Source organism: Bacidia gigantensis (genome assembly GCF_019456465.1).
Source record: "Bacidia gigantensis strain McMullin 20006 chromosome Unknown contig_246, whole genome shotgun sequence".
NCBI classification, from domain to species: domain Eukaryota; kingdom Fungi; phylum Ascomycota; class Lecanoromycetes; order Lecanorales; family Ramalinaceae; genus Bacidia; species Bacidia gigantensis.
Genome location: NW_025408602.1, coordinates 177,321 through 205,196, shown reverse-complemented (window position 1 = coordinate 205,196; position 27,876 = coordinate 177,321). Strand labels below are relative to the sequence as shown.

The window sequence follows — 27,876 nt, the reverse complement described above, 5'->3', positions numbered from 1 at the left end:
CCAGAACATATTGCCTCCACTTTCCTGCGTAACGGTGAAGTCGACTTTTGTTAGTGGCATTCAATTCATACAGTTCGCATGACAATCTCCCTGCGCGTTCTTCCTGTGATCCTAACGATTCGACTATCCACTGAGTCAATCCATTGTTACCCCTGAAGTCATAGAAGGGAAGACCGTCGATGTCAGCGCGACGGGACGTCCCACCGGGAGAATGCCAGCGCCAAGACATGCGACTAGTTTTGCAGACTCCCCGCTCTCTCCAATGAAATACTACATCTGTGACCTCTTCGATTGCCTCTGCAATGTAGCAGTCAATCCCTCGATCTCCCCGGGATCAGGGTTCCTCATCCACCATGCCAATTACATCTAGCTCCAACAGGTCGCCATGGCTCGGTCGGCTCAATCTCTGTATTCTCGTCGTTGTTGCACTAGCACTCTATCGTCGATTCTCTAACACCCAGCCTCTACTAAATCTCGCACCTGTGACGTCGGCACGTTTCCCATGCGACCCTCTTTTCGACCCTGTCAGACGTGTTGCTATCATAGGTACCATGCCCTGCCAGCTCCTGCTCAAACGGTTTGTTGACGCAATTTAGGCGCTGGATCTGCCGGCTCATCAGCTGCCTACTACATACACCACTACACTCAAGGCTGCGGTCGAATAGATATCACGGTGTATGAGCGCAATAATTACGTGGGTGGACGCAGCACCACGGTGCAGACTTACGACGATGACGAACGAGGCGAGCCTGTGGAGCTTGGAGCTAGCATTTTCGTGGAGGTAAATCAGAATCTCATGCATGCGGTGAAGAAACAGGCGTTATCTACACAAGGCTTTCAATCGAAAGAGAAGGGCTATGGAGACGATGGAGATGAAAAGGAGCTAGAAGATTCTATTGGGGTGTTCGACGGACAACAGATGGTGTATATGTCCCCGCGCGATCCTACGGGCGGTTGGTGGATGCTTGCAAGGCTGCTTTGGCGATACGGCCTGGCACCAATTAAAACGAGAGGTCTCATGAAAGAGACCGTGGGAAAATTCTTGAAGATGTACGAAGCTCCTGTCTTTCCTTTTGGGGACCTTACAGGTGCGGTACAACAGGTGGGACTGGAAGACGTGGTCGCGCAAGCGGGTCTAGGATACCTCAGAGCGGGTGGAGTTGGTGACGACTTTGCCAGAGACATTATACAAGCTAGTACTCGCGTCAACTATGCGCAGAATTTGGAGAACATACACGGTCTGGAGACGATGGTCTGCATGGCCACCGATGGCGCCATGTCCGTTGTGGGAGGCAATTGGCAAATCTTCGATGGCATGCTACGGTACGGTCAGCCTAATCTACTGCTAAATACCAGCGTGGATGGTATCACCCGAAATGATGACGGCACTTTCACACTATCAGCCACTCAGCAGGGAGATGCAGCTGCTACCTTAGAACCAGCAACATACGACACCATCATCCTCGCTGCACCTTATCAATTCGCTAATCTCACTCTGACTCCTCAACCCGCCCTACCGATTCCTTCAATACCATACGTACGACTTCATGTCACCCTATTCACATCTCCATTCGCACTAGATCCTGAAACGTTCCACCTTTCTCCAGGCAACGCCGTACCCCGCTCAGTCCTGACAACTACACCCGCACCAATTCATGATGCGCCACCTGGCGAAGGGCCATGGTTCTATAGCGTCAGCACTCTACGAATAGTCCGCCATCATATCACCCGAAAGCACGAGTATCTGTACAAGATCTTCTCTCCAGCTCCTGTCGAGCCATCGCAGTTTTTCGAGATCTTAGACTGGAAACCAGACGATTATGGAGAGGTTCCAGAGCTGGTCTCGTGGAAGTACGAAAAGGTTTGGGATAGCTATCCTGTGGAGCATCCCAGGGTTAGCTTTGATCAGATAAAAGTGCCGTTGGAGGGCGATGATGACGAAGCGTATATCTGGTACACGAGTGGCATCGAGCCATTCATAAGTACCATGGAGACGAGCAGTCTAATGGGTGCGAATGTTGCCAGGCTTGTAGTTGATGAGTGGCTGGAGGATTTAGCATCGAGGTCTGGCCCGAAACCAGTGGAGAGCGAGGACGTGGCGAGCGAGCTTTGAAGATGGATAGAGGAGCACGATCACGCTCAAAAGCTACGGGACATATGATTCCATGTATGATGATTAGATGTCTTAATATATTGAGCCACTGGCTCCCTTCTTCTTGCTTCTGTCCTCGGGTTCTTCAGTCACGATTTCAATGATCCAATGCAATCTCCGTCTAGCCTGGACATGTGTATCACTGTAGACGGATACACAATTGGTACCCCAACAGACGGCGTAATTGCGACACCACAGCATTGCGCTACCAGAAGCTCAAGCGCTGGATAGGCTCTCCTTGCCGTTGCAGGTATCACATCTACTCCCCATCAATATAGCACCATCCCCTTTCACGTATCACAACTTCCCTTCCTCTTTTCCCATCTCCCCAATCTATCCCAAAACCCATACCCTCGTCCCTCCTCCCCTCCATCCCCTCCTCCCCCTCCCCCCTACCCCTGCCCCCCCATCCCCGCCTGCAACCCCACCACCTCCCCCTCTTCCTCTCCCCCTCCTCCTGCAACCCCTTAATCAACCCCTCAACCCTCATCACCTCCTTTTCAATAAACTCCAACCTTCCCTTGACCGCCAGCTCCGCTTCACCGCGCTCTTGCTTCAGCAGCACGGGGCCGACTAGCTTGTAGATGTTTGGGGAGGTGGGGGAGGTTGGGAGGGAGGTCAGTTCGCGGAATACGGATTGGTTTTCTGAGAGTTGGGAGGAGAGGGTTTGGCGGGTTGGGATTAGGGCGGAGAGGTCTGAAGGGAGGGGAGGGGGGGTTAGTGGGAATGTTGGGGTGGGGGCGAGGGTGGAGGTGGAGGAGATGGGTGGGGAAAAGTGGGGGAAGGTGGAGGGTTGGGGGCAAAGCAGACCTGATTGGACTTTTTGATAGGCGTCTGAGAGCTCTTGGAGGCGTTTTTGGTTGTCTGTCATTGTTTTGGGGGTGCGAGATGGACGCTTCAAGTGCCTGGAGTACTCGAGGTGTTTGCCAAGAGATATGGGAAGGTTTGCGCTAGTAGTGAAACATACTTGAAAACAGCTAGTGTGTAATGAATGAGTATTCAGGGGTAATGTCACCAGAGCTCGAATGACTTGTTGTGTTACGTCTATGTGTGAATGTTGCCTATGATATTGTACAACACCATGTTTCTCACGCAACTTTTCACTGTGATTTCATCGACACAGGCCCCTCAGCCCAACAGAAATGATTGTGGATCCAAGGTAGCCATCCCAACGTTGGGGAAGTGGGTCACGCACACAAAGTCTAAGTTGACTCTTCAAAATCACCCAATTCATCGCTCGATCTTGACATTCAGACAAACACTAATTCAGATTTTTCATTCAGACTCGTAGGACAATTGCTCGAGCACGACGATCAAAGATATAGCAACGCAAGACTCCACTCAGGATCGTTTGAGAAGCCATCTGATCACAAGGTCCGAGGGTGCCGCAATACAAAGTTCTTTCATTCACAGATCAGAGACTTCTCGATGATGGCATTCCTAAATCTTCCCAATGAGGTCCTAATCCAGTGTATTGAGTCTGCCGCGAGCACTGGAGACATCTGCGCTTGGACTCGTGTCAGTAGAAGACTTTATCATCTCGCAAATGACATTCTGTATGACTTCAACATCAAAAACGACGGAGGCAGTGCCCTTTGTTGGGCAGCAAAACATGGACATGAAACCACGGTGCGAATGATGCTGGACCGAAAAGTAAACCCCAACATCAATCTTTTTCGGGAATATGACCGTTTTAGATCCCTTTCGTCGATGATTGGACCTACTCCACTTTATGAAGCGGCTTCTGAAGGCCATGTATCCGTCGTGAGGTTGTTGCTCGCAAAAGGAGCAGACCCTCATATAAAGACATTGACGCGAGACCTGTTAGGATACCAATATAAGCCTTCGAGTGAATTGACGAAACCTGGGCGGTACATCGTCTCTGGCTCTACACCACTTCATGTGGTCGCCGCAAACAATCATCTTGAGGTTGCAGAGGCTTTACTCCAAGCTGGAGCTGATCCTGAAGCCAAAACTTCGATGCGTGAAAATGCTCTTTTCTGCGCACTTCGCCTAAAACATGAGAAAATGGCACAGCTAATAGCCAGTCATTCAAAGAACCCAAATGATGTCTTTCGAAACCCCTGGGATCGCGAAACTCCCCTTCATCTCGCGTGCTCGGGGAAGCTCTGGAATACGGCTCGATTTTTGATTAGTAAAGGTGCAAATGTCAATGCCGTTGACTGGGCCGGCCTCACCCCTCTCCATTCTGCGCTAACGCCAGCTGACCCATCGCGATCCAACGACTGGCTCAACTGGAATGAGTGGGAAGAACCTACTATAGCTCCTGACCCTTTGGACGTCTTCAAGACAGTGCAGCTTTTGCTGTACCATAAAGCCATTCCCGATCTCAAAACGAATCGGTACCGTAAAGCTTGTTATCTGGGCGTAAACCACGAATACGCTCGAGTCCGAACACTATTCTCAGCCTATGCCAAAGACTATGCTGAACAATCCGTCCGGCCGAAGAAACTTAGGACTCAAGTAGGTCATAAATGGCACCCAAATTCCAACAGCCCCAGAAGCCTACGTCAACACACGGAACAACCAAGACGCACCCGCCAAAAGGCCAAACAATCCCATGAAAATGGCGGTCCAGCAGAGATCACAGCAGAAGATCTCTCGAACGAGCCTTCGAAACCGGCGAGGCGAGATGCTGTATGGTCGACCAAGGGTACCAAACAGCTTATCGCTGGCTTCAAGGGTGATATCGTGCCAGTCAATCCCTTGTCCAGAGAAATAGGGATAGGATCAAGCGATCGGCTTCCTCAAAAGCTGTGGTCAGAAGTTGCGGAGAAAGATGGGAGCTTTTTGCAAAAAGGGGAAGATCAGGATCATGTTGAGAGCGTCCAGGAAGAGGGAACGGCGTTGGGACCTAGGAAGGGAAAGGGTAGGAAGAAGTGGCAGCCCTTAGTGTTGTAAGACATCTTCGTGGTTTGTCAGGACTGCGGTGTTGAGCTTGGTGGATAATGTGTTCGAAAATTGCCATCCAATCAGTCGTCGATACAATTGAAATATTTCACATGGATGTGTTCGTGGGTTACAATCTGCGCCGACTTCTCTTCATCCCACTTCTCCTACAGTGGATGGTATCCTTCGCAATAGATTCCGTTTGTACTGCACACATTAAAATTGACATCTTTTGTGGCCCGACTTGGTCACGCAAAAGCTTGCCTCATGCACTGCATATCGGGATCCAGATTGCTCTCGACTAAGCAGAGTATGCAGAGGATGCACAGAATTAATGGCTGATTTTTTACCCGTTGACGAGATATCACAAGTGCTGTGGCACGTAGAAGTTCGGCCACCATTGTGATAGATTACGAGGCGCTGGAGACTTGTAATAGATGGCTGTATCACGAAATCATCTGCCACGTACAGCGAGACATCCGTGAATATCGGATCTCTCGTAGTTACCACGGCTATTGACCTCCTGGACTAGTCCGTAGACTTTTCTATCAACGTTGCTCAGTATGGCCAAAGGTTTGCTGGACCGCCAGGAGTTTAGGCAAATCGACTATTTGCTTTTCTAAGCACTTGGTCTACTTGTTGAGGTCATCATCATAGAGGTCATCTAGTTCTAAATCTAAATAGTCTGTGGTACTAAAGAGAATGGAGGGTCCAAACCGTCCAAACTGCTGAAGATTGGTCCTGATTGGCCTTCAAATCGAGTTTCAGACCTATAACTTGCCACTAGAGATTAGCTGTTGCATTTTGAAAATCACTCGGCGTCGCGCAATTCGTAAGTGGCGATTGAAAGATCCCAGACCGCGCGTGAAAGTTGTTGTTTGATTGAGGGCAGTTGCCAAAGCGTACGTCTCCCCTGGCTCCTCGTATCACAATAGTATTTCTGCCTTGAAGAGTCGGAGTGACTGCTAGTTCTCGTTATTGATGGTGATAATTGAATCCTCGAGTGACAAAGTTTCATCCATAATAGTCTGAAAGATCTACAGTTTCGTCTCGGATATCCCATTCTCTAGCGACTGTCCAGAATAACCATTCAGTCCATCGATTTTTGAATCCAAAGAGAATAGTCAAGCCAACGATGCCGAAAGTCGAAGTTCCACAGACTTTCCAGAACCAAGCTTGCGTTTTGTCAGTCTTGGCTACGTCCGGCAAGTTCATTCCGTAGTAGGAGGTAAAGAAAGAAAGCGGGAGGAAAATGATTGTCACAAGGGTGAATACAAGGATGGCTCGGTTGTTCGATTCAGCTAGGAGGGTTGCTTCGTTTTGCGAGATGGTGCGCAGTTGAAATCCCTTGCGGTCAAATTAGCATAAGGTGGGTCTAGTGTGATCCTGACGAGACTGACTATGTTGAGATTTGTACGCAGGTCCTCAACCAGCTTTGAGAATTGTTTACGTGCGACTTGAAGGTCGCTTATTGCAAGCTCAATCATCTTCGTAAGGCGATCATGGGTTGGGTCTTGCCTTTCCACGATGAAGAATTTTCTAAGATACTCTTCCTTATACTCCAAAGCATCCAAAAGCTGGGATAAGTCATCCAGATATTCAATGTGTTGTTCGAAGATATGTCTTCCAGAGTCCTTGGAGAGGAATAGCCGTCGTTGATTGACCTAGGTAGTAATCATTAGAACTACAGCGTATCAAGGTGCTAGCATGTACGAACCAAGGATTGTGTTCGTTGAGTCCAATCACCCTGGAGCGACAATTTTGGAGACATTTCTGGGATAGAGGAAAGTTGTGCTGCAAGATAAACACACAGAAGGTATGGATTTAGATCTGGGAAAGACAGCAGTGTACCGGCGTCTAATCTAGACCAAAGATCTTCGAGTGGAGGGATATTACGACGAGATTGCTGACAGTGCCATTTGTCAAAGCCGGTGATGATTGATCCAACAGGAGTGCTGCTGGAAAAGGTGAGGAGGATTCCTGCACCCGTCAGGAAGCGTCTCAAATATGGGAAGCGGAAACATACCACCATGACGGTCGATGTTGCAGCTAAGTGGGCTTCGACATGTAGAACTCCAAAACATTGGTGACCATTTCCACTTTTCCCAACGAATTGGAAGGACGGCTGGAGCGATTCCGAAACCTGCATACCGCAGTTCTCCAAGCTGATACGGGACATCCGAGGTAAACACTCTCCACGGGGAAACCCGGAACCGACCGTGGTCCAAGATTCTACGCTCCCAAGCAGATTCTTCGCCTATTCCACTTCCGTCGCCATCGTGACGCTCGCGTGGAAGTAGAGACCTCCACACAGAATTCAATCTCCAGAGCCTTCTTGAACAGTATAGCATCGTCAATTTGGCTTTCGGAAACCCATGGTCGAGCTGTTCAAGCATCTCAAAGGTGAGAGAGTCGCTATCGATATCGAAACTAGAGATATGCTCCCAAAACATTTGCCGAATAAACTGACAGCCCTCAGTCGGCGGCCTATCATCTTACTGAAGAAAGTTCTTACGCTTTGGAAATCGCCAGGCCCTACGGGAGCATGACTAAAGCCAAGTTGTCAGCATCAATAGTCAAACCGATGGTGAACAGTCTTACATCCAACGAAGCTTGCAGTGCTCTGGCTTGCTCTTCCAGTCTAGCCATGGTCAGTCACTGAGCATGCGGTAGGTAGTTACCATGATTTAGAGGACTACCCACATTTTTCTACGTTGTGTAGCGTATCATATGACTCTTGCACTTCCGAATCATAAAAGTCAAAGATCCGAATTGGAATTTGGTCACGCGGGAGGAAAAGCTGTCGGATTAAGTCTTGCAGATGTTCGATTTGAGGTCTTTTGGGGGGAGATTGAAATGTAAAATAACAAAGCAGCTTTCGCAGCCAAATGCGCCCCACACTCTTCTCACGCCAGTCATACCACTCTTGAAATGCTTGTATCGCTTTGAAGTCACGCTGAAAATCATCTCTCCAGCGTGAATGCCACTTATCTTCGAGGAATCGTTCTGGTGGTCGCTCGCTTGGGCTGTCGCTCGTAGTACTCGTAGCCGTGTCGTTACTCAAGTTCAAAGATGCGACCGAGTGATGTCCCAGATCGACCGAGGCCTTATCGTTGGTTGTCCTTTCATTCGCACTTGATCGCGATGCCATCGTTATCACTTCCTCCAAGGGCGCCAAGATTTCGTCATCCATTTCTTATCGAAGAATCTAGCAGGACAGATTGACTAAATTGTATCTGGGATCACAATTGAGTCTCTTGAACGAGCTTGGCATCTGATGCTGCTGAGGTAGGACTCCGCTCAAAATAGTCAATGGTTCGAGAATGCTTTATCGCCGAGTCTCACGGAGCGCGCACAAGATCTGTTGTATCCGGCAGCCTGCGATTTGCAAAAGGCCTTTCACGCAGTCGTCTGCGCCATGTCCGAAAGCCAACGCAAAGTCCGGTAATGATGTCTGGATGGTTCAGCTCCGTCAGACTGAGGGACGACGAAGGAGGTGGTCTGTGCGGGGCTCGAAAGGCTGAGCTGCCCAATCCGGCTAGCGGCATGCAGGTCCATCACACCCAATTACTGCTCTCGATTTAGTCCCTGCCGAATCGGTAACAAGGCTGAAGAGGCTACTTCTAGGCCGGCCGATCCCACCCTTCTCATCCTGGACTCCATATGTATGAATAAGGGTCGCGGCGTGACCCCAATTCACACCTGCTCGAAGTTTGCTCTTGAAAATGCTCGAAGTTTGGACTCAGCATGATGTCGATCACACTTCTGCTGACAGTCGACTATGGCATTTGCACACAGGAAGGCGCTCTCACTCCACTGAAGAGATTGAGCAAAAGTGACCGTCTGATTGGACATGAACAAAGGAGCCAAATCTCGCTTAGGCCTGCACTTGGCATGCTGTCTATCATGCACGGCTCACGCGTGCAGCAACCTTCTCAGCCTGACTAGGAAATTTGACTATCGGATTCTCGACCTCGCGAATCAATCTAGAACACAGCCTCTTGCCAGACCCAATCTCTGAAATAGAGCGTCTCCCTCCTCATCTCTCAAGCAAAGTCCAATATTTGCTCCCACACAATGATGCGTCCTACCCTCGTGACAGTCCTGATTCTCGTCGCGGTATCAAATGCCCAGAACATCGCCCCTCTAGTCGCACAAATCTCGCCCTGCGTGGTAAGTCTCTTCAGCACGCTCTACTTCCACACCTAACATCGCAGCTCCCCTGCTTTCAAACATACATCCAAGACTCCTGTGGTAGCCCGGATGACTGGGCATGCGCCTGCGAAACCAACAATGACTTCACCGACAGTCTCGAGTCGCCCACCTGCCAAGTCAGCGTAGCGGACTGCTATCCCTCCGAGATCGAAGGTAGCTTCCCCCACCCCATCTCCCAAATTGGCTCTCAAGATTAATACTCCACCCCAGACGCAACCTCCCTCATCGGCCAGATCTGCGCCGAAGAAGCCAGCAGCGGCAGCGGTGACGTTAGCGACTCATCCCCCAGCGCAACCCTCGCTTCTCAAACGAGCAGTTTCTCTGTCCGCCCACTCACGTTGGCGCAGTCAAGTGCGACCGCCACTGCCACTGCCAAAGCGAATACGCAGGTCGCGTCCAGCGCGTCGGCAACCCAGATCGCGCCGACTGCGTCATCTTCGGCGGGCGGACTCGATACTGCGCTTTTCACAAATCGACCGACGACGACATCTACGGGTGGGGGTGCGGGTGGGGCGAGCCCTTCGAGTAATACGGGAGTGAATGAGCCGCAGTCGAACGATAATTCTAACACGGTTGGGAACGGAGCTGGTAGGGCTGGGTCTTCGGGCTTGATGTGGGTTGCAGGGTTGGTATTGGTGGTAGTGGCTGTGGTCTGAAAGTGACGACTGTGTCACGATGGTAATGTATCTTGTAAGATCAAGATCTTAATAATGAAGATGTTAACTAAACCAATTTTGTTCGAGCCAGCAGAAAGTTATGCAAATAATACTGCCAAGAAAATGGCGGAACTTCAAGCTGTAGGGCTGAGTGCGGATCACTTTCTTACTTCTCACAAGCTCTCTGTGGACAACAAGGTCCGTGGGACACGCAAATTTGGTCAAATGTACGCAGACGCAATTGTCTAGTCATCAAGCTGATTGATCATATTGACGTCAAGGTGCCGATGAAAACGTTTGCTCCCAACCTCGTACCGGAACGAGGTGCAGGATGCACGGCAGTCAGCATTAATTAACTCCGAGTCTGACATGCTCATTGCTACATAATCGGCAGGCTTCTCCATCAAATGCTCTCTTGACCATCAATCTGCGCTCTCAACTCATCAATGACAATGGCAGCCAACACAACAATCCCAATCGTCGATTTTGCGGCATGGCGCCCTGGTGCCAGCACCAAGGAAAAGAAATCTGTTGCCGCCAAGCTCATTAACGCATGCCGCGATGTCGGCTTCGTCTACATTATCAATCATCACGTTGCTTCTGACAAGCTTGCAGCAGCCTTTGACATGTCCAAGAAGTTGTACAATCTACCGAAAGAAAAGAAGATGCTTGCCCCGCATCCTCCTGGTTTCGCTGTCCATCGAGGCTACTCATGGCCTGGACTGGAGAAAGTTTCGAATGCCATGGGTGATGAAGAAGACAAAGATGAAGAGATCGACAAGTTGCGTTCTGTTTCGGATGTCAAGGTGGGTTCATAAGCCTCATTGGGCTACCTCTTATTGAGGCCTTGTAGGAAAGTTACGAAATCGGTAGCGAGGACAATAAACAACAACCTAATATCTGGCTTCCCGAGGATGTTCTCCCTGGCTTCCGAAGCTTCATGTCAGACTTCTACTGGGAGTGCTTTCGCGCAGCTGAGAACATCATGAGTGCAATGGCGCTTGGCATCGGCCTCTCGGATGAGAACTATTTCCGTCCTGCCCACGATGGCCACAATAATCAGCTCCGACTCCTGCATTATCCTCCCGTGCCAGCAGCTCTCATTGAGCAGCAAAAGGCTATCCGTATGGACGCGCATAGCGATTGGCCTTCCATTACCTTACTATTCCAAGATGACTGCGGTGGTCTGCAGATCGAAAATCCCAAGAAGAAGGGAGAGTTCATCGATGTACCACCCTTACCAGACGCACCCGACGCGCTGGTCATGAATATTGGAGATCTCATGATGAGGTGGAGCAATGGTCAGTCAGACGTCGTGCGACCGAACCCTGTAGCTTACCTTCCTAGACACCCTAAAGTCGACGGTCCATCGTGTCAATCTCCCGCCCAGACAAGACCGTTTCACCGGCGATGACCGAATGACCAGGGAGAGATACTCAATTCCATACTTCGTGAGTCCGAAAGGAGAACACATGGTCGAATGTCTGCCTTCATGCATTGATGAGAAACACCCGGCCAAATACGACCCGATCCGCTGGAACGACTACATGCTGATGCGAGCCAGCATGCAGTACCAGTAAGTAGTGACGGCCCGAGCCTGGACGCGTGAACTCCTGGTAATACATGAGCGACAAGCTTAAAGAGGTATTCTGAATGGTCATCATCTCATCCTGCTGCATGATTCAGATCTGAAACCGCATCTCTATCTGTTTGAGCGTATTTGAAACTCGCGCGTTGATTGGTCGTCGCTTGATCCTGCTGGTCTTGGCATCTCCTGAGATTTAGCGCTCACTCCCTAGCCACTAGTCACACCACAAAGAACATCGACAAGCCTATTATCCAGCTTCCGTACAATTCTAGCCAAAAAGTCTTTGTTCGTCTTGTGCCACTTTTCGATCTCACAAAAGCGCCTGCTAAAATGGCATTCCCCGCCATTGTTTTCCCACCTTCTTTGTTCCTGCACTCCTTCCCTTCTTGTACTATAGTCCTTCATTTCCCCTGCAGCTGGTCTTGCAGCGTTTCTCGCATTCTGTACATACCCATCTTCCATCGCTGTATCGTACACCATGCATACACCCTCGCTTACACGCTTCCTTGCAAGCGCCATCTTAATACAAACCAGCATAGCAGGCTATGCCCTAATAGACGACTTCAGCAAAGACACCTTCTTCGGCAACTTCACCCCCTTCTCCCAAGAAGACCCCACCCACGGCTTCGTAACATACAACTCATACGCCGCCGCCGACTCCAAAAACCTCATCAAAACCGTCCCCAACGCCAACTTCGCCTCTTACCTAACCGCCGACCCGACCTCCACCACGAACGCCGGCCGGGACAGTATGCGTATCGCCTCCAAGAAATCATACAACCACGGCCTCTTCCTCGTCGACCTCCTGCACATCCCCTCCCCCGTCTGCGGGTCCTGGCCCGCTTTCTGGCTCTTGGGGGCAGGAACCTGGCCCGCAGGTGGGGAAATCGATGTTATTGAGGGCGTCAACATGCAGGAAAGGAATCAGATGACGTTACATACGTCTGCGAACTGTGCGCTGGACTCTAGCGCCGGCTTCACTGGTACATCTAATAAGACGGATTGTGGGCCTGATAAGGAAAACACGGGCTGCGCCATCACGGCGAAAGATTCGAGCAGCTTCGGCGCGGGCTTCAACCAGGGAAACGGCGGCGTGTACGCTACCGAATGGACTAGCAGCGGCATATCGATATACTTCTTCCCCCGCGCCAACATACCAGCCGACATCCAGTCCTCTACCCCCGACCCGAGTAAATGGGGGCAACCCCTCGCCAAATTCGCCGGCAAAGGATGTGACTGGGACGCGCATTTCAAAGACATGAATATCGTCTTCAACACCGCCTTCTGCGGCGACTGGGCGGGAAAGGACTCTGTCTGGGAGAGCGGCGGATGCGCTGCCAAGACGGGGAAGAAGACTTGTCAGGAGTTTGTGGCGAGCAGTGGGGCGAGTTATAAGGATAGTTTTTGGTTGGTTAATTATGTTAGGGTGTTTCAGCAGCAGCAACAGCAGCAGCAGAGTCAAGGGCAGGGGCAGGGGCAAGGGCAGGGTGGGGGACAATACGCCTCAACGACAACTATGCACGTCACGCGAACGACGGTCGTGCCAGCTCCTACTGCCAACGCCCAGCAGCAGCAAGCCACTCCATCCCAACAGCAAGCCTCTCAGCCTCAGAAACCAGCTCAACCCCAACAACAACAACAGTCCCCCCAATCCCCGCAAGGCGCACAAAACCAGCACCAATCCGGCCCGCAGCAAGAAGCCGCTATGGCGCAGGGGGAGGTGGATAAGGAGCAGACAAAGGCCGCTGGTAGTCGTAGGGCGAGGCGGGGGTCGTGGGAGGCCGTGAGGGCTTTGGTGAGAAGGGATGTTGATGTTGAGGAGGATGTTGGGGATGGAGGGGATGGAGGTCAGGGGCAAGTTGATGATAGAGATGAGAAGGGGGAGAGGGGGGAGAGGGGGGAGAAGGGGGAGAAGATGGTGCTTGCTGTGGGAGAGGGGTTAGCTGGTAGGAGACGGAGGAGGAGGGGAATGGGGAGGGGGGCGGGGGGGGGAGAGGGGATTGACGTGGGGCTTTGGTGATGTTGAGGGTATATATATAATGTATAAATCGTATATCTATTTACGTCGCTTAGAGTCACTCTATCCTGCCCTTCATGATCATCAATCGTCGCTCGTACCTCATAATTCATCCATCATAAAGGAAAGCACCCAGAAAGCCCAATCTAGCGAAGTGGACCGTGCAGGGGCATAAAAAGGAGTTTCCGGAGGGGGAGCCGATTTTGTATTTGCAGAACCTTGTAATCCTTTCCCTCCCCTCCCCTCCCTCTCCCCTTCCCTTCCCCCACCTCCCCCACCTCCCCCTCTCCTACCCGTTCATCCCCTCCTTCCCCCCTCCCCACCCCCGCCCTTCCCTTCCCCACCACCCTCATCTCCACCAGGTCTCCACTCCAAAACAGGACAGTCCCCGATCGGCGTTTCCATAACCCTCACAACCTTCAACCCCTCGCGCTTATACAACTTCTCCGCCATCGGACTACTGCTCAGCCCCACCATAACCCCCTCTTCCCTCCCCCGCTGTATTCCCCACTGCACGAGTTTGCCGCCTATACCGCGACGGGTGTGGTGGGGTAGGACGCACTAATGTGATCGTATTAGCTTGGTGGAAAGGAGGGGAGACTGGGAGGGGAAGGAGGGTAGGGGTGGGAAAAGGGAAGGGGAGGGGAAGGATTACAAGGTTCTGCAAATACAAAATCGGCTCCCCCTCCGGAAACTCCTTCTTATGCCCCTCCACGGTCCACTTGGCTAGATTGGGCTTGCAGACGCTTCTGTCCAGGCCGAGGAGGGCGACGTATTTGTTTTCGAGGATTGCGAGCGTTCGCTCCAGGCCTGTAGATGGTTTGTGTCAGTGAGGTCTTTTCCCTCGGCTGGTAAGGTGGCTCTGGTGGAGTGAGGAGGTACTGGTGGGGAGAGAGCAGGTAAGGGGTACGTACGGCCATACCAACTATTCCTATCCCAACCCCCTTCTTCAGATCTCCGTGTTCGCGGTGCCAGCATGTGAAACCTACGACCTCCCTCTTCCCGTTACCTTCTCCTCCATCCCCGCCTTCTCCCTCGCTCGCCTCTCCCCTTGCCTCTGATGTATCAACCTCAGCAACGACAAACCTCCAACTCGGCGTCCAATACCGCTCCCTCGTCCTTCTCAGGAAATGGTTCCTGAACGAGTCTGGATGGCTCAGTCGCCAGGGATTGGTGTACGCGTAGAGGGGATCGTTCCAGAATGCGCGGACGGAGATTGTAGCGATTGTGGGGATGTCGTGGGGTGTGGCGGGGCGGATGTGTATTGGTAGTGGTGTGGGCGGGGGGGACATTTTGGGTGTATGGTTGGGCGGAGGCTGGAGGGTGAGGGGCGGGGATAGGCGTGGGAGGTAGAGGTGGGGGTGGGAGCGGAGACGGGCGGGGAGGAGGGAAGGGTGTAAGGTGTAGGGTTGGAAGGAGGCGTTGGAGGACGGATCGTAGGAGGTGGTTGAGAATGTGGAGGAGGGGGGAGGGGCGGAAGGTGGAGGGGTTTTCTTTTGGCGGGCGGAGATACAATCTCGTACGAGGATAGTGGGAATTTGAGAAGGCTCAATTGACTACGGGAACGATTCAATTGAAGCTGTGCTGAATCTTGATAGAGCTCCGTGGAGAGTGGGATAAGGAGGGAAATGCCTGCGCGGGCGGGGAGCGGGCGGGATATACATTTCTACGGAGTAATTTGACGTATGCGCTACAGCTAATACAAGTACTCTGTTGAACGCAATGAAATTCATAAGAATATCTTCCAGTGATGACCAGTTTAGAGTCTGTCAGGGCAATGACTTGTGACATAATGTACTCCGCCAATGAAATGTGGAACCTCTGACCCCACGCCTAAATGCCAACATTTCGCCCTCGCTGATGTTTCAACGTCCATGGTACCAATATCGTTATATCAACACAACGCAAAACCAATTACCTCATTACTCCAAGCTATGCCCAAATGCTCACACATGTCGCTCATAAATTTTCAGATACGCTGGTATTCCCCTTCGTCCAATATTTTTTCACACTCTCTTCCATTCTCGGGCATGTAATGAATTTCGTGTCATCGTTTCTGTCTGTTCATGGTCCGCGTCCTTGCCGGGCCTTCCACTGGCGGTTGATCGGGGAACTGACTCCAGTCCTCTGAATCGACCGGCTTTTCCCCTCGGATCAGCTTATCCATATTCAGTCGCGTTGAATGTACAATGTTGAACGTGTAGCCTTTCTCTCTGACCTCAGATTTGGCACTTGGGTCCAGGATATCACTGTCCTTATTGGTCTCTCCCGCACCTTTGTGGCTGTCTACTAGCTGTGGAAAAACGCCTAGGCATTTAAAATTTTTCTCTTCTTTGCACATCACTCCCAGCCCCAAGTCTATCGGCACCCACTTCTTCATCAGAGACTGGTGCATGAGCATCTTCTGAGCGCCACGGTTGGAAAGCGCGTATGAGTAGGTGCAGAGACCCTCGCCTGCCTGATAGACGAGTCTTGTGCGTGGGTCGAGACCTTCTTTGGTTGTGTTGATGGCATTTTCGAGAAAATTGACCCGGTGTTCGGGTATGGCCACTGTATTGTCGTTCTCAATGATGAAGCGTCGTTGATCCCCTGACTGGATCGTGGAGGAGCAATGCCCGATCCATAGGAGGTCCCAGTCATCGCCATACGGAGACATAGGTCGCGTTCCTGATGGAACGCCTGTTATATATTGTGTACCTTGTGCTAGAAGCACCATCTGATTTTTGAGGTTGATGTCCCAATCTGCATCATCTTCCATCACGAGGGCGGTGCGTAGATTCTCATTAAGGACTCTGGCGGAATGTGTCAGAATTCTTGCGCACATGAAACGGGGCATGCCTCTTACCTTCTTGCAAAATTCATGTGTGCTCGCCAACAACCTATCACATTGTTTCTCTCCTTCTTCTTCTCAGGTAACCCGTTCAGTGTTGGAAGTGTTTTGTTCATAACCGTCTCCCCTTTGACACCGGGCAACACCTCAGTCCGAAAGCCTGTAAGGGAGGCAGCGAGGGAGAATGCATCGAGCTTATCGGGTCGCTCTGGTAGATTAACAACAAAGATCTTTTGAAACTGCGCGGTAGAATGTCAGCGTTGGAGCTCTCCAGTTTTAACCTTGAGTCAACGTACCCCAAGTGTGGCATTTTGGACATCCTTCAAGCCCCCCGTGTGAGCCTTAAATTCTAAAGCCGGATCTTGCTTTGGCTGTTGAGTGTAGAAATGAGGGATCCTTGGTTCGACATCACCAAAGCGGAAGGAGGAGTAGGTGACCAAGATGAAGAGGAGGAGGGTGATGAATACGGCGCGGGTATAGCGAGCCATAGTAGCTCGCAAACAAGTGCAGGTAAGTAGTAGTCCTGCAAAGGTCCGACCTAGAGCGTCGATTCACCCATGCAGTTGGAGCTCAGGTTCCTAAGCCGACATCGATATAGAGGCCTTTAGTTGGAGTTGCTCGATGCTTTCACCCACTTTTGACGGGGAACCCCAGATGCTCTTTTAGGCTAGCAATTGCCGTGGCCCAGCGGTGCCAGCGAGAGGCTTGTTTTCTGTAAACTGCTTATTCATTTGCTTTTGAGGCTTCTGATTTGCCTAAACCTTGAGTAGTTCTGCGCCCAAGGAACCTCTTAATCAAAGCGGCGCGAGTTTACCTCCCCTGGTGTCCCGCCCGTCGATCCACCAAATTGAGATACCGTGGTCAAGCTTTTGCCAAGATAAGCTACTCTTCATTTGGACTAGCGTTGAATTAAGACGCTCCGAGGATCGGGTGGTTAATTTGATTTTTCAACTTCTACATACAACAAGAATCAGACACAACGGGACTGCTGAGCAAGACAAGAACAAACATTGTGTACTCATAAGCAAGTGCGGATGACCGTCCATCAATGAGACAATCTCCAAAGGGTTTAAGTGGTCCGAAAGCCAGTCTTCCCATCTACAATCCAAACACCTCGGTCAGTCCTGTGGAGAAGTATATAAGAGGCACGGTGACGACGCCCCTTGTGAGTCTATGTGGATAAACAAGCTCCTGTTAGCCACTCAATCAGAGCTGTGAGCTTGAATATGAGATCGCGAGTAGTCAGGAGACGGTAGTGTATGAACATTACTACAAGACCACTCAAGCTCTTGATCGGCAATTGAGCGAAGTCAAACTCGTATCCTCTTCAGTGCATTATCCTCTGTGATCAAGCTTCCCTGACAGTAGCTTCAGTGTTGCTAGATTCGTCGCCTGTGCTCTCCCTGGCAGCCGTCCAGGCTATGGAACGATTAGCAGCGACGATGGCGTTTGCGTTGTCAATGACGATGTCTTGTAAAGGTAGGGTGTAATCTTCTTGGCTCTCTAGCTTATGATGTAAGTCTAGGTGACTGACAAAAAGGCTTCCCCAATGGCGTACGTACCTCCGCGACGCCGGTAGCCTTGCCACAGGCATAACAATCCTATGACCACCATGATACATCCGAACACGATGCTACTGATTGCCTCTGGCCCCCATGGATTTGGTCCACCGTGGCTGATGACAGGATGCGAAGAGGACCTGGTGGCACCAGCAGGTGGCTGAGTCGAGTGACTTGCTCGTGAGATCAACATATCAGGCGCCGTATAGTGTCAAGAGTGACGAGGGCAATGACATCGATGTACCGAAGACTGATGATGAGTGAAAATCGAGAACGTAGGATGTCCAACTTTTTATACGTGTTGATGCAGGAGGAACGGCCGCAGACTTGGGTCCTGGATAAAAGTCGAGGCATAATTTCCCGGGCGGTAATGGTACCATGACGAGGGCGGTATCAATCCTGATATATCTGGTGTGGATCGGGTCGTTTCAGGAACATGTTTGATGCGTGGCTTTGGAGCGGCTTTATTTGATGACCGCTTTAAGCGGAATAATGTGCATTTGCCGGTGGAGCTTGCCTGGAGCTCCTTGGTTCTCGGTAGTGTACAAATCAGGTGATAGGAATGTGACAGAGTTTCGGGACGGTAGTAGTACTGACCAAGCAAATGTGCTGAAATAGTGCATTCACAGGAGGCCGAACGAGCGAGGGTTGGTTTTGACGGAAGGCGGCTACGCCAAGGCCTGCACCACCATGGACTAAAGAACTTCAATAATGCATATCACGACCAGACTTGCCTCCAATCCTTTGGAACGTGTAGATCTAGCCCGATGACTTTCAATCAACCTCTAACAGAACTTGCAGAACTACTTTCCCACCAACTATCGCACCATTTCAAGGCATCATTTCTTGAGCGTGGCCGGCTCGCGTCAAACCAACGCTCGGAACGGAAGGCTGAATTTAGAGGCTTTGACTAGACACCAGACCGCGCACTAGGGAGGGATAAGGAAGACCGCTCAGGGCGGTCGAGGCGCCGCTCCGGGACGGCGGGCAGTCTCGGCGTCTATTTGCTTATGGACAACGGCTTCTAAGACCGCTCAAGGCGGTCACAGTGCTGCTTTTGACCCGATAATTATTAGTTTGCATGTCAGCAGTGCCCCGCCACCTATGCGGCTGCATGATCTACTGCAGTCGCAGCTTCTAGCCTGGGCAGCCTCTAATCTGGGATGCTACCTGTCTTGTCTGCATACCGCCTGAAGCGCTTTGACACGATCAGGCACGGTCGATTTGTGAATCAATCTGTCAATCGAGGCAAGGCTAAGGTCCAGACCATCGGGAATAGAGTAAGGTCGTCGCAACCACCATAAGCAGGCACATCGACTTGGTCGACCGCACCAGCGATTGTGCATTTTGGCAGTGCTTGAGAGTGTATATATAATCTTTGCCAGACCTTCCTTGCCAACCGAAAGATTTCAACCCTCCCCCCCCTCTCCCGGCTTTCGGACTTACACGCTTGTCTTCTAGCCCTTGACGACATGCCGTTACCAATGCACAGCATTTCCTTCACCTGTGACCTTTGTGTTGGGATTCCAGGGAGGCTCCGATGTGAACATGGCTTCTGTACTCATGCTGGATATGGCGAAACCGCCCTACCACCCTCTGAGTGCTATGAATGCGTCGCAACTACTGGACATCAGTAAGCATGCGCCTTACCCGAAACGAGCTGTTGCGGCATCCTCTCACTACTGAGTAGTATGCAATTTGCCGTCTCCTCGAATCCCTTAGAGCGCGGTAACTTGAATGTAACAAGAGATGTTCAATCTCAAAGGCAGAAAGATGCCAACGCAGAATTGGCACAATGCACCCGCTCTGACATCCAGTCGCGACTTTCCAAACTCTCAAAGACCACCGGCACCGGTGGCATAGCAAAGCCGAAAGCAAGACGGAGTGGCCCACTTACGATTGACAGCCGCCAGCAAATGAAAAGGTTAAGAGCAATTGGTGGCTCTTGCTGGAGATGCAAAGTCTTGAGAAAGCAGGTAAGACCGACTATCACTTAAATCGGTTGCTGCTCAAGTATAATAGTGCGATGAAAACACACCATGCAAAGAATGCTCGACCCGGAACAAACATGTTTGGCAGCTCGAGTGTCAGCGTGGTACCGTTGCTGATGCTTTATCTGGAGTGGTCCCAGGTACGCGATGAGCCTTACGCCATATACAAGCCTAATACTTTGAAGATTTGAATCTTGGCAGTGGAGAATGGTCCTACCAAGGCGACTGCGGATCGACTTTTACCGTCCTCGTATATTACGCCCATACTAAGCGGCCATTTAAAGACTGCATTAATAAGGCAGACCAGTTAACCATCTCACCTGGAATATGTATTCCTGTGACAGAATTTCTGGCGCAATTTCAAAGTCCTACTAAAGGTATGGCCAAATTTTTTGAAGAATCGACCTTGGAGATCTTCGAGGAAATGGCCACCCTCCAGATCAGCTTGGAAGATCGACACAGAGATACTGATGTAGAGATGAGTGGAAATGACCTGATCGTTGCAGCATTACGAGCCTTCGTACTAACATATGAGTTGTCAATAATGGACATAAAAATGCCATATCGCTGTGAAGGTGAGGAGGTAGAATTGGAAACATCTAGATACGACCTGCAAATGACTGTCAAGAAGCGAATGATCACGCCAGCAGCAGTGGATGAAGAATCAGAGACTCGACCTGGTAACAAGCTTGAGAGGACATTGCAATCACTTCTACGATTAACGCAGCAGACCTTGTTCCGTCGAAGACCTCGTGACCAGCCAATGTTATTGTGTACACTCTGCGTGCTCACAATGATCGTCAGGAATTTTACAGTAGTCACATTCACCTCTCATGCAATCGATCAGACTGCCAACGTGCTGGAAGGAGCTGTTTCATCTCTGTGCCGACTGTACGAGATATGCGCGAAGGGTGTGCATCCACTTTCCAACGATTGGAAGATAGATCATTTCGCTGCGAGCGTCGGTAACGATGCTGCATTGGTTCGCTGCTTCAAAAAGCTCAATGAAATATGGATCACATGTGGGTAGCCTTACTCTTTATTGTACCGTCAATGCGTCAGCTGTGCTGACCTGAAACAGGGAACCCTGGAACAGAGACCTGTGAAGACTTAAATCTGGAACAAAGGATAGAAGAATTGGTTTTCGAGTGTCATTAGCCATAGCGAGACTTTGATAAGAGAGTTGTCAGCTCTACTTGACGAGTTACAGAATTAGAAGTTCGTCACAATGCAGGCGGTCTCTCACACGCTTGAACATATGCTTACCAAGAGTGTGTACTGCTCACAACCTGGCCAAGCATAGGATCAAGCACACTATACTACTCCCTACAACTTTGTGCTGTCAGGCTGCGGAGGGTGGCGACGACTTAGAGAAATCACAGTCATCAATTGAGCATTCTTAACCATTGACAACCGAAGAGAAATATTTACCAGCCAAATTGAGCATGAGTAAGCGATGCTTATTACACTGCCCCTCCTTGACCCCACTAAACAAGCACCGCGTACCCCACCTGCTTTGTTCGCACTAGGTCAACAGCGGGGTCTTATCAATCAAGTCTGCTTATTCATTTGGGCTGTTGCTTTGCAGAAGTGACGTATCGCACGCTCTTGAACGAGGCTCTGCAGTCTGGACTTCTCAGTGGGACGACCTGACGGAGATTCTAGACCGCTATTCAGCCGGTATAATATGCAAGATGATGCATATGAACCATGGGTCAGGCCTTATTAGTCCACATGGAACGCCATCAGGCATTCACCAGTGGTGGTGGTGTCCTGTCAAAATCCACGTGGTGATCGCCCATCATCCGCGCACAACCTTCTGACTCTAAACCTTACAAATACATCATAAGCCGTATGACGACGTGCATCCGGCCCAGGAGTATGGCATCTTTCAAGATATATATGGAACTCATCATGATTAGAGCGATAGATGAATGGATCAAGCGAGAAGTTTCAACCAATTTTACCAGGTTATGTGCAGTTGCATTCGAGTGATAGAAGTACTGACCGCTCCAATATCAAGAGAGGAGAGTTGGGTATAGTACAAGGCTGAAAGATCATGGAAGGACACAGCCTCCGGGTATGTACCTTTCCGTAAGCCATCGATTCGTCAGGCCTCTCTGCATGCACTAGCCTAAATTCCATGACCGCAGCAACCGGTGTATTGACGCTGTCTCTCATTGGTCGTTTCGGACAGCATGCTGTGCATGAAGGTTCTAGAATAACGCTCGATCCTTGAACATGACGCAAAGATACAGAAACGTGCAAAGTACAGAGCAATCATGCATATCTTGGTTTGTCAATTGGAGCCTGACGTGTTGCTGGAAATGCGGTCGAGGATTTTGATGAGGTATCGTAGGAGCTCGTGTCAGATCGTGGTTCTTCTTCCCAATTCTATGCCTAAGTATGTCTCGGTGTCTTCGGTAACACGGTGTGCAGACACATAAAGTGCTGCCAGTCTCCTCTGCTGATCGGTACCAGATCCCTCGGACATTCCCAGGGAGATCCAACTCAATTTGAAAGACTTCCATAGTACTTGCAGAGCCTCGCCGATAAGCTTAAGCGGGTGCTACCATCCTCAACCTTCCTCACGACGACAATCACGTGCAGCCAAGTCTTGCACAAGCTGTGTAGCCATTACAGATTGACACCAGCTTCAGCCGACCACATCGAAACAGACCCATCGACCTACCTTGACAGCAAATCGATCAAGGACCAAAAAATCATGGATAAGTTGAACCGTGTCACCGCGAATGGACCTTTCTATCACTCACCAAACCTGGAAGAGCCTCTTGAATACCCCTTGAGCCAGGCAAATGCCTCCCATCACGAAGATGCTCGGCTTTTCGCTGAGTGCGACACTTCCAGTTTTACCTCTGGTACTACCCTTCAAAGCTCTATCACGCAAGCGAGCCAAGCTCATAGACCCGCCTCAGATCTTCCCAATTTAGCTTTAACATCGCACCTTCAACATGACTCGAATCCTCTAACAGATCTCAGCCCCACTGCTGACTCAGAATTCCTATCCATGGCCGGATTGAAAGACTTCCTATGCATGAGTGAAAATGAACCCAATGGACCGGGCAATAGTCAATTTGATACATACCATGAAGGACACAAGCCATTCCTTCAAGAATGCTATGGCTTCTCGGAGATGTCATCCAGCCAAGCATCAGCGTCCTGGCATACTCCACCCGCTCCTCCTCCTTTCAGTCTGAATGATGTCGAGCCGAACGAGGTATACGGACCCCATTTTCTTGACCAAGCTCAGATGTACGATGAAATGAAGGGAACCTTACTGCACGACTCGACTCAAGGTAGTACGGGGTCTTTGTTCCGAGGAGAGCAAGTGGACTCTGACCAATACACCACCATCTTCGAGGATGACTACTTCAATCTCACGACTTCTGCTCCAGCTATGCCGACACAATTTGACCACATTTTGGATGAGGACTGGGTAGTATTACCAGACGCACAACCTACTACCACTACCAATGCAGATAATTCTTCTTGGGACTTCGTAACTCCACAAGCGAACTTTGAAAGACAATCGCACGGCCCCGCGAACCGAAGGGTGACTACCCCACCGGAGCAGAACGGCCTGCTCAACCTCAACGGCTTAAGCTCTATCAAAAATCGCAGCACGTCCTCCATCCCAATCCTACCCAAAGCAGAGCATTCTTCAACTTCACAGTTCGGCTCTCCCCAAGCTGTAGGAAATTTGCGTCATGATCAATTTCCTGATATACGATACCCACGACAAGGAACGACCACGACGTCTCAACAGACTCGATCACGTACAGCATCCTCACAACAGGACCAGCCCGCGAAAACGACCAGAAAGCCCTCACAGCTTCCACCAAGAAGGCGGGCTCTAGAGCCAGAGGAAAGAAAAGAAGTTGCATTGAAACGCCGGCTCGGCCTCGTCTGCGACTACCATAAAAGGGCAAAGACAAAGTGCGATTGTCACACAGCTGCACTCCTACTAGCTCAGGCACAGGGTGAAGCGCTTGGGGCTTGCAGTCCGAAGTGCGGAATTCTCTAATGGTGCGAATCTGGAGACGTTACGCTGAGAGTGAACGGCGGTAGAGAATTGGACTAGGTCTGTGAGCACGATATTCAACATTTCACCAGATTACAGAACAGGTGAGGAGGCATAGTTTGATTTGGATATTTGAGACGGATAGAAGTTCTGGCGCTGGATAGTAAAAGTTTTTCGGATTTGGAGTGGGACCACTGGGCCAAAAAGTGATTTAGCGACAAAAGTGAGCGATTAGCGACAAGAATAAGTGAGGAACGAGTTTAGTACATAGCCATGACAGATAAAGATAGACCTTTAGAAAGACCGCTGGACGGTTTAGACTTGAGATCAAGATCTGTGCCATATTAATCATTTCTTGTATCATGCCGGGCACCGGGCGACTCGTTGATGAGGCTGCCGGCGTAACATCACCATCCTAGGGATGCGAGATGACTCACGATAGAATTGGCGCCGGTATCGCTATGTTGAAAGATTATGTCCTTGTCCTGATCCCGCCCTCGAGCTTAGCAGTTTTGCATGCTGGCGGAGCAATGGCTTCCGAGGCAATGCCATATTTCGACTGGGTCTAAGAAGACCAAATTAACTTTCAAGGATCTCACTTGGTTTCAAATAGTTCGTTTATCCACTTCCTTCAAGGCTCCAATCGTACTACCATAAAAAGTCATTTCTCAGCACACTGGACAACCAGCACGACCATGATTATGATATCGAAATGCTCACTCAATACTTGCGCTATTGACAGTCTTCTCTGCACCCACAAACCTCATACTCCCCGTCATCATAATCCCTCTCTCCGATTCCACCCCAACAGGACCATCCCAAGCCGTGAAGTCGAACCCATGCACCTCATACAGCCAGACAATATCCGTGAAAGCCATCAGCAAAAACCTCCAATCCGCGTAGTCAACACCATGAGGCCCGGGCACCATGACAAACTCCACCCCTCTACTCACAAACCGGTACCCATCATGATATGGGCGTTCATCAACCCTTTCTTCCGCATATGATCGGAAGTCCTCAACATCATCTACGATAGCCTCCCATCCAGCTGATAGGGCATCGAAGATGGCTTGTAAGTAGACATCTGAGGGGATGGGCCAGCGGTAATTGGAGAGAGTGTAATGATCGAATTCGAATGCGAATTCATGGGTATAGGGGAGCGGTAGTGGGGGATAATTTGGAGATATTGCAATGTTGTTCACTGATATCGCGTTGCGTGCTTTGATGATATACTCATTCGATGGCTGTCGGTGACCTACTGGTGGAAGATGACGTTCTTCTCCGCTTCTATGCATGATGAATTTAATCAGTATGATCCTTTAAAGCTGAATTCCACTTCTAGGTATATACGACATACGTATGTCTAATGTCAAGTGACTGGCCTGGTTGATTAGGAAGCGCGCGTGCCATACTGGTTCCGACATGACAGGCGAAGAGGAGCAATAATAACTGCGAAGCCAGTGAAGAGCGCTCGTATAACATCTTGTTCTCGGAGAAGATCATTGGACTAAGTGATGTCAGTATAAGGAAAGTATGCCCTATTGATCTCACGGTAAAGCCATGAGGTGGCTATGTGCATTCATATGTGCGATGAAGCCCGTAGATGTCTTAATAGAGGGAGGTCATATACAACTTAGCCTATTTCGCTTATAGGCACCAGTCTTGCGCAAAGCGCGCTTCTCTAGATTGTCTTTCCCATCTCCCTGATACTCAACGCCGACGTTCACTTGGCATTTCTTCTTAGACATCGTATAACTACTCCTACTCCAAGTTCAGCGGACTTTAGGCGCTTGCATCCCTAAAAAGTCCAAGTCAAACAGATACACTAATATCTCTCTAATTCACGTCTGCTACGCCTAGTACACTCTCGCAAAGCCCACCGTCTGCTGCATCATGATCATCACTGATGCGATCAATCCTCACCTATATAGTAGTCTGGGCTTATAATGCACCGTCACACTCCCCAATGTCGCCCTTCTAGCTGCTCCAATCTCACTGCAATCATCAAAGGACTTTGATTCGGAGGAGATACTTACGCATCGATTGAAGCTCAGTTTCTCAGCCCCAAGAGACACCGCAAAGCTCTCGAATCATAATGTCGATCATCCGTTCAAAGTTGCGTACAAAGTAGACTCCAATTATGGCTAATTCACCTGTTGCCTACACGTACGAACTGGGATATTGGTACTGTTCTAATGTCATCGCAGGAGAGACTATTAATTCCATGGTTTCCTCTCCCTCTCTGTTGATCTTTTGCCAAAGTGAAGGCATCACTATAAGCGGGTAAGACCTGCGTTATACTACAGGACCCTCACCAAGCACTTTCCTAATCGTCGTCCGCCAGAGCTACCGAGATCCTTATCAAACCCTAACCCTAATCATCTCCTCCCAAAGCCCCCTTAAATGTCATCGCATGTAGGCCGCTCATCGCAGTGATCATATGATGTTGTATCGCCGGTGGGTCTTGGTACTTCCGCACTTGCTTCTCTAATCGAATCATGGATGTGATATCGGCGATGAACTCCGCCACGACAGGAGGTATCGGCCCTGCAAACAGATTTTACATCTTCAGTGACCTGTCTTGATGATCAAATCATGCACGCTGGAACATCGATGTTCCATGGCATCCCTTTTGAGCAATCCCTGGTGTACCTGTACTCAGACAGCCACTGATGTGGCAGCGCTTGTGTCCTTCATTTACTGGAAGCTACCTCATGACGAGCGCTGTATGATGGCTATCGGAACGAGGATATAATATGCTCAATGTCAAGAGAAAGGAGAAAAGTTTTCTCAGACAAGGCAGCATATCACAACATCAAGACTAATATTTCTCAGGCAAGGAAATGCGACGTACGCTTACTGCTCTTGAACAGCCGTGCATCAAGACTCGACATGAGTTGTGCGGCTATACATCAACTTATGTGATTCAGCGTCAAGAGAGTCACTCGGACTGCAAAGCTCGAGCCCATAGGCGCAGACTTAAGGCAAATTCCTCCGATATGAGCATCAAGGTACCCAGTCATAGCGATTGCCGATATCAGGCATCCGTGCTTCTGCGTCATATGAATGTCGGAAGCCTATATTTGGAATTTGATACCAAGCCGTCCGCCTGAAACAGCATCTTCCCGTCTCTTGTACCAAGCATCCTGGTTTAAGCATTCTGATAACGAAACGCCGAGTATCTTAGTTCCCGGCTACGTGAAACTACTTCTTCCCGTCCATCAAGATTGATATCCCCGCACTATCATGTATAAATTGTCAACAGAAGCAAAAGGCGCGATAAGACCTTTAGATCTTGGATCCTAAAATTTCTGTTGGACCTCTTCACGAAGTACATTTTGACTTGCCTCGAGACTTCACAATTAAAAGACGATTGGCTAAGCGGTAGAATCTCGCCCTGAGGGATAGCATTCGACCCCGCACGGGTATTTAGCTCCCTTTTCGCCGTCAGTCGTTTCAAGATTATCCAATAAATCCCTTTCGCTAAAGGGAGAATTCCCCCAAACAGGCATTGCTTCGTTTCTGCGGCTAAGCTCCTTGACAGACCTTGCATGTATATCGCGGACGCACAAGCCATGACCATAGAACTGTGGCTGCAACACTGGCACGGCAGTTTGCGGTGGATTGACGTCGCCCGTCACTCCCCCATCTTTGTACCTCTCTTGAGAGCAAGAGCCGTGTCCTTGCATGAAACGGCCTTCTGTAAGGACGAAACCCTTCATTTCAGCTCGCTCTGTCATTTTCATGACAGAGCAAGCCATGTCCTGAGTCGAAACGTCTTTGTGAAGGGATGTCGGCTGGTTGCCCTTCTCGCGCCCAAAAATAGTCAGGAAGGGTTCTGATCAATGACATTCTATGCGTCATTATTCTGTTCTGCCGTGTTATCCATGTAAACATCCATGCCATTCGACAGCCA

General features: G+C 50.1%; 11 protein-coding genes across 11 annotated transcripts; 6 read left to right on the top strand and 5 right to left on the bottom strand.

Annotated features, from left to right (window-relative positions):
- Positions 1–353: 353 nt before the first annotated feature.
- On the top strand, positions 354–2,113 carry KY384_005722 (uncharacterized protein; the record flags this gene model as incomplete). The annotated part of the gene is made up of 2 exons (XM_044814220.1): positions 354–546; positions 597–2,113. The coding sequence occupies 2 exons, from the start codon at positions 354–356 to the stop codon at positions 2,111–2,113; spliced, it is 1,710 nt and encodes a 569-aa protein (XP_044668370.1).
- A 1,467-nt stretch (positions 2,114–3,580) lies between these two features.
- Positions 3,581–5,074, top strand: KY384_005721 (uncharacterized protein; the record flags this gene model as incomplete). The annotated part of the gene is made up of 1 exon (XM_044814219.1): positions 3,581–5,074. One exon carries the CDS (start codon positions 3,581–3,583, stop codon positions 5,072–5,074), a length of 1,494 nt encoding a protein of 497 aa, XP_044668369.1.
- A 1,002-nt stretch (positions 5,075–6,076) lies between these two features.
- KY384_005720 (uncharacterized protein) lies at positions 6,077–7,241 on the bottom strand (the record flags this gene model as incomplete). Its single annotated transcript, XM_044814218.1, has 3 exons — positions 6,077–6,409; positions 6,463–6,726; positions 7,089–7,241. 3 exons carry the CDS (start codon positions 7,239–7,241, stop codon positions 6,077–6,079), a joined length of 750 nt encoding a protein of 249 aa, XP_044668368.1.
- A 516-nt stretch (positions 7,242–7,757) lies between these two features.
- Positions 7,758–8,255, bottom strand: KY384_005719 (uncharacterized protein; the record flags this gene model as incomplete). The annotated part of the gene is made up of 1 exon (XM_044814217.1): positions 7,758–8,255. One exon carries the CDS (start codon positions 8,253–8,255, stop codon positions 7,758–7,760), a length of 498 nt encoding a protein of 165 aa, XP_044668367.1.
- Positions 8,256–10,379: 2,124 nt separating this feature from the next.
- On the top strand, positions 10,380–11,513 carry KY384_005718 (uncharacterized protein; the record flags this gene model as incomplete). Its single annotated transcript, XM_044814216.1, has 3 exons — positions 10,380–10,739; positions 10,787–11,234; positions 11,281–11,513. 3 exons carry the CDS (start codon positions 10,380–10,382, stop codon positions 11,511–11,513), a joined length of 1,041 nt encoding a protein of 346 aa, XP_044668366.1.
- A 486-nt stretch (positions 11,514–11,999) lies between these two features.
- KY384_005717 (uncharacterized protein) lies at positions 12,000–13,525 on the top strand (the record flags this gene model as incomplete). The annotated part of the gene is made up of 2 exons (XM_044814215.1): positions 12,000–13,439; positions 13,475–13,525. 2 exons carry the CDS (start codon positions 12,000–12,002, stop codon positions 13,523–13,525), a joined length of 1,491 nt encoding a protein of 496 aa, XP_044668365.1.
- Positions 13,526–14,239: 714 nt separating this feature from the next.
- On the bottom strand, positions 14,240–14,830 carry KY384_005716 (uncharacterized protein; the record flags this gene model as incomplete). The annotated part of the gene is made up of 1 exon (XM_044814214.1): positions 14,240–14,830. The coding sequence occupies one exon, from the start codon at positions 14,828–14,830 to the stop codon at positions 14,240–14,242; it is 591 nt and encodes a 196-aa protein (XP_044668364.1).
- A 755-nt stretch (positions 14,831–15,585) lies between these two features.
- KY384_005715 (uncharacterized protein) lies at positions 15,586–16,856 on the bottom strand (the record flags this gene model as incomplete). Its single annotated transcript, XM_044814213.1, has 3 exons — positions 15,586–16,330; positions 16,384–16,607; positions 16,665–16,856. The coding sequence occupies 3 exons, from the start codon at positions 16,854–16,856 to the stop codon at positions 15,586–15,588; spliced, it is 1,161 nt and encodes a 386-aa protein (XP_044668363.1).
- Positions 16,857–19,618: 2,762 nt separating this feature from the next.
- On the top strand, positions 19,619–20,948 carry KY384_005714 (uncharacterized protein; the record flags this gene model as incomplete). Its single annotated transcript, XM_044814212.1, has 2 exons — positions 19,619–19,903; positions 20,217–20,948. The coding sequence occupies 2 exons, from the start codon at positions 19,619–19,621 to the stop codon at positions 20,946–20,948; spliced, it is 1,017 nt and encodes a 338-aa protein (XP_044668362.1).
- A 1,252-nt stretch (positions 20,949–22,200) lies between these two features.
- Positions 22,201–23,963, top strand: KY384_005713 (uncharacterized protein; the record flags this gene model as incomplete). The annotated part of the gene is made up of 2 exons (XM_044814211.1): positions 22,201–22,268; positions 22,562–23,963. The coding sequence occupies 2 exons, from the start codon at positions 22,201–22,203 to the stop codon at positions 23,961–23,963; spliced, it is 1,470 nt and encodes a 489-aa protein (XP_044668361.1).
- Positions 23,964–24,676: 713 nt separating this feature from the next.
- KY384_005712 (uncharacterized protein) lies at positions 24,677–25,255 on the bottom strand (the record flags this gene model as incomplete). The annotated part of the gene is made up of 1 exon (XM_044814210.1): positions 24,677–25,255. One exon carries the CDS (start codon positions 25,253–25,255, stop codon positions 24,677–24,679), a length of 579 nt encoding a protein of 192 aa, XP_044668360.1.
- Between the last annotated feature and the right edge of the window lie 2,621 nt (positions 25,256–27,876).